At 33.0% G+C, this 2,233-nt stretch overlaps 1 protein-coding gene across 1 annotated transcript; it reads left to right on the top strand.

Annotated features, from left to right (window-relative positions):
- Positions 1-457: 457 nt before the first annotated feature.
- On the top strand, positions 458-1,396 carry LOC107977725 (olfactory receptor 10AG1-like). Its single transcript, XM_027421132.1, has one exon. The coding sequence runs from the start codon at positions 497-499 to the stop codon at positions 1,394-1,396; it is 900 nt and encodes a 299-aa protein (XP_027276933.1). The 5' UTR covers positions 458-496.
- Positions 1,397-2,233: the final 837 nt, after the last annotated feature.

The raw sequence follows: 2,233 nt of genomic DNA, 5'->3' as shown, positions 1-2,233 counted from the left end.
AAACAAAATTTATACCTACAAATTTCATAAAACTTACACTGGGAGGAAAACAATGTTCAAATAAGTATTTTAAGATATTTAATAGCTCTGTTTTATTTTGTATTGAAATTATATAGTTTCACAGAAAACAAGCCTAGAAAACACCTTGGAGAAAACATATCAAAATCATAGCATTTTTCAGATATTGTATGTATAAATGAATTATACATCTTAAATAATACTTCTTTTCAATGTAAAATTAATAAATTGTATCTCAGAAAGCTAAAGCACCACCTTCTATATGATCATTTATTAATTTTAAAAATATATTTAATTATATTTTTAGAACAGTGGAATTTAAATTTCATTATTAAAAAGGAAAACTCAAATGTGTGTTGTCAGAAAAGTATACATGAAACTAAATAGGCTAAAATCAGAAGTGATGTCTATTTACGATTTAATATTTCCATAGGTGAAACATGAAGAGCTCAAGGACATAGAAAATGTCTCCACAGTGATGCAATTTGTGCTGGTAGGATTTTCTGACTTTCCCAACCTCCAAGAATTTCTATTTGCAGTGTTCTTTATTGTTTACATAATTATCTTGATTGGAAATTTCCTCATAATAGTAGTAAGCAGTATGGACCCTGCATTAAAGAAGCCAATGTATTTTTTTCTGGCACATTTTTCCTCTCTGGAAATCTGTTATGTGTCAGTTACTATCCCAAGGATTCTCTACAATATTGAGACACAGAACAGATGCATTTCAGTGATGTCCTGTGCCACCCAGTTGTGCTTCTTCCTTATATTTGGAACTACTGAAAGCTTGCTGCTGGCTATAATGGCCTATGACCGCTATGTTGCCATTTGCAACCCTCTGCACTACATCTTGATCATAAACCCAACAAAGTGTACCCATATGGCAGTGTTTTCCTGGCTCAGTGGCATCCCAGTACAGATAGGAGTAACGTGTCAGATATTCTCTCTGCATTTCTGCAGTTCTAATAAAATAGACCATTTCTTCTGTGATGTACCACCCATCCTCAAGCTGGCATGTGGGGACACTTCAGTTCAGGAGCTGTCTGTCTATGTGGTTGATACAGTGGTGGCAGAACTCCCCTTTATACTGGTCCTTGCATCCTACAGTAAAATCATGGTCACTCTCCTAAGGCTACCAACAGCCAAAGGGAGAGCAAAAGCCTTCTCCACATGTTCCTCTCATTTGATGGTGGTGATTTTGTTTTATGGGTCAGGTACAGTTACCTACATGAGGCCAAAGTCCATGCATTCTCCAGGAACTGACAAACTGCTCTCTCTGTTCTACACTACTGTGACTCCCATGTTCAATCCTCTGATATACAGTCTTAGGAACAAGGAGGTGATTGCTGCTCTAAAAATGTTATTTCTTAAATCATAGTTTCAGCCATGTATGGTTAAGTTTTTAGAGAACCCTCTTAACTCTGAGCTTGATTTGAGAATGTAGAATGTATTTGGTACTTAAATATTTTGAAATTTTCACAATCTGTATGTATATTATGTAAATCATCTGTCTTCTATGATCTATATCTAGGGATGGTATTTTCTCAATAAAATATCACTTTGGTTGCCTTTCATCTTCACAGATAGAAATGAAATACAGAATGTTATTACTCGTGGATTAATTTAATGGGTAATTGATACTAAATTTCCATTTACATATTTCTAAACATGCATCTTTTGTTCTGTATTACACAGAACAATAATTATTAGCAATAAGTTATGATGGAATACTTCTACATTTACATGAGTGAATATATAAATATATTAGACTGCCACAAATTACAGTTCAAGCAATACCTATGCACTTTACAATATCAATAGATAATGTAGTATAATAGTTTAACTGACCATGCATTGAGGTATATTACATATATACCACTGTTGAAAGAGAAGTTGACACACATCCTATATTCCTAGTAAATCCTCATAACACTACACTAAATAGCAAAGCATTTCTGCCCTGCTAAATGCTTTATCCCTGTGCACAATTTGCCATCTTTCACTATTTTTGACAATGTCCTTTTCCTTAGTGCAATTTTATCTTTCCTAATTATCCTACAAAAATACACTATACGTATTAAAGATTTCCAAATTATCATATATATGTTGAACACATAGTATATATGTATTATATGTGTATATACACAGACATATGTAAATACATATATATTTGAATATTTAATAAAAGATGCCTTGAGTTGGAGGAATAAAATAG

This window comes from Cricetulus griseus, chromosome 6 (assembly GCF_003668045.3).
Source record: "Cricetulus griseus strain 17A/GY chromosome 6, alternate assembly CriGri-PICRH-1.0, whole genome shotgun sequence".
Taxonomy (NCBI): Eukaryota; Metazoa; Chordata; class Mammalia; order Rodentia; family Cricetidae; genus Cricetulus; species Cricetulus griseus.
The sequence above is the reverse complement of the archived record's forward strand: the minus strand, read 5'-3'. Positions and strand labels throughout refer to the sequence as shown.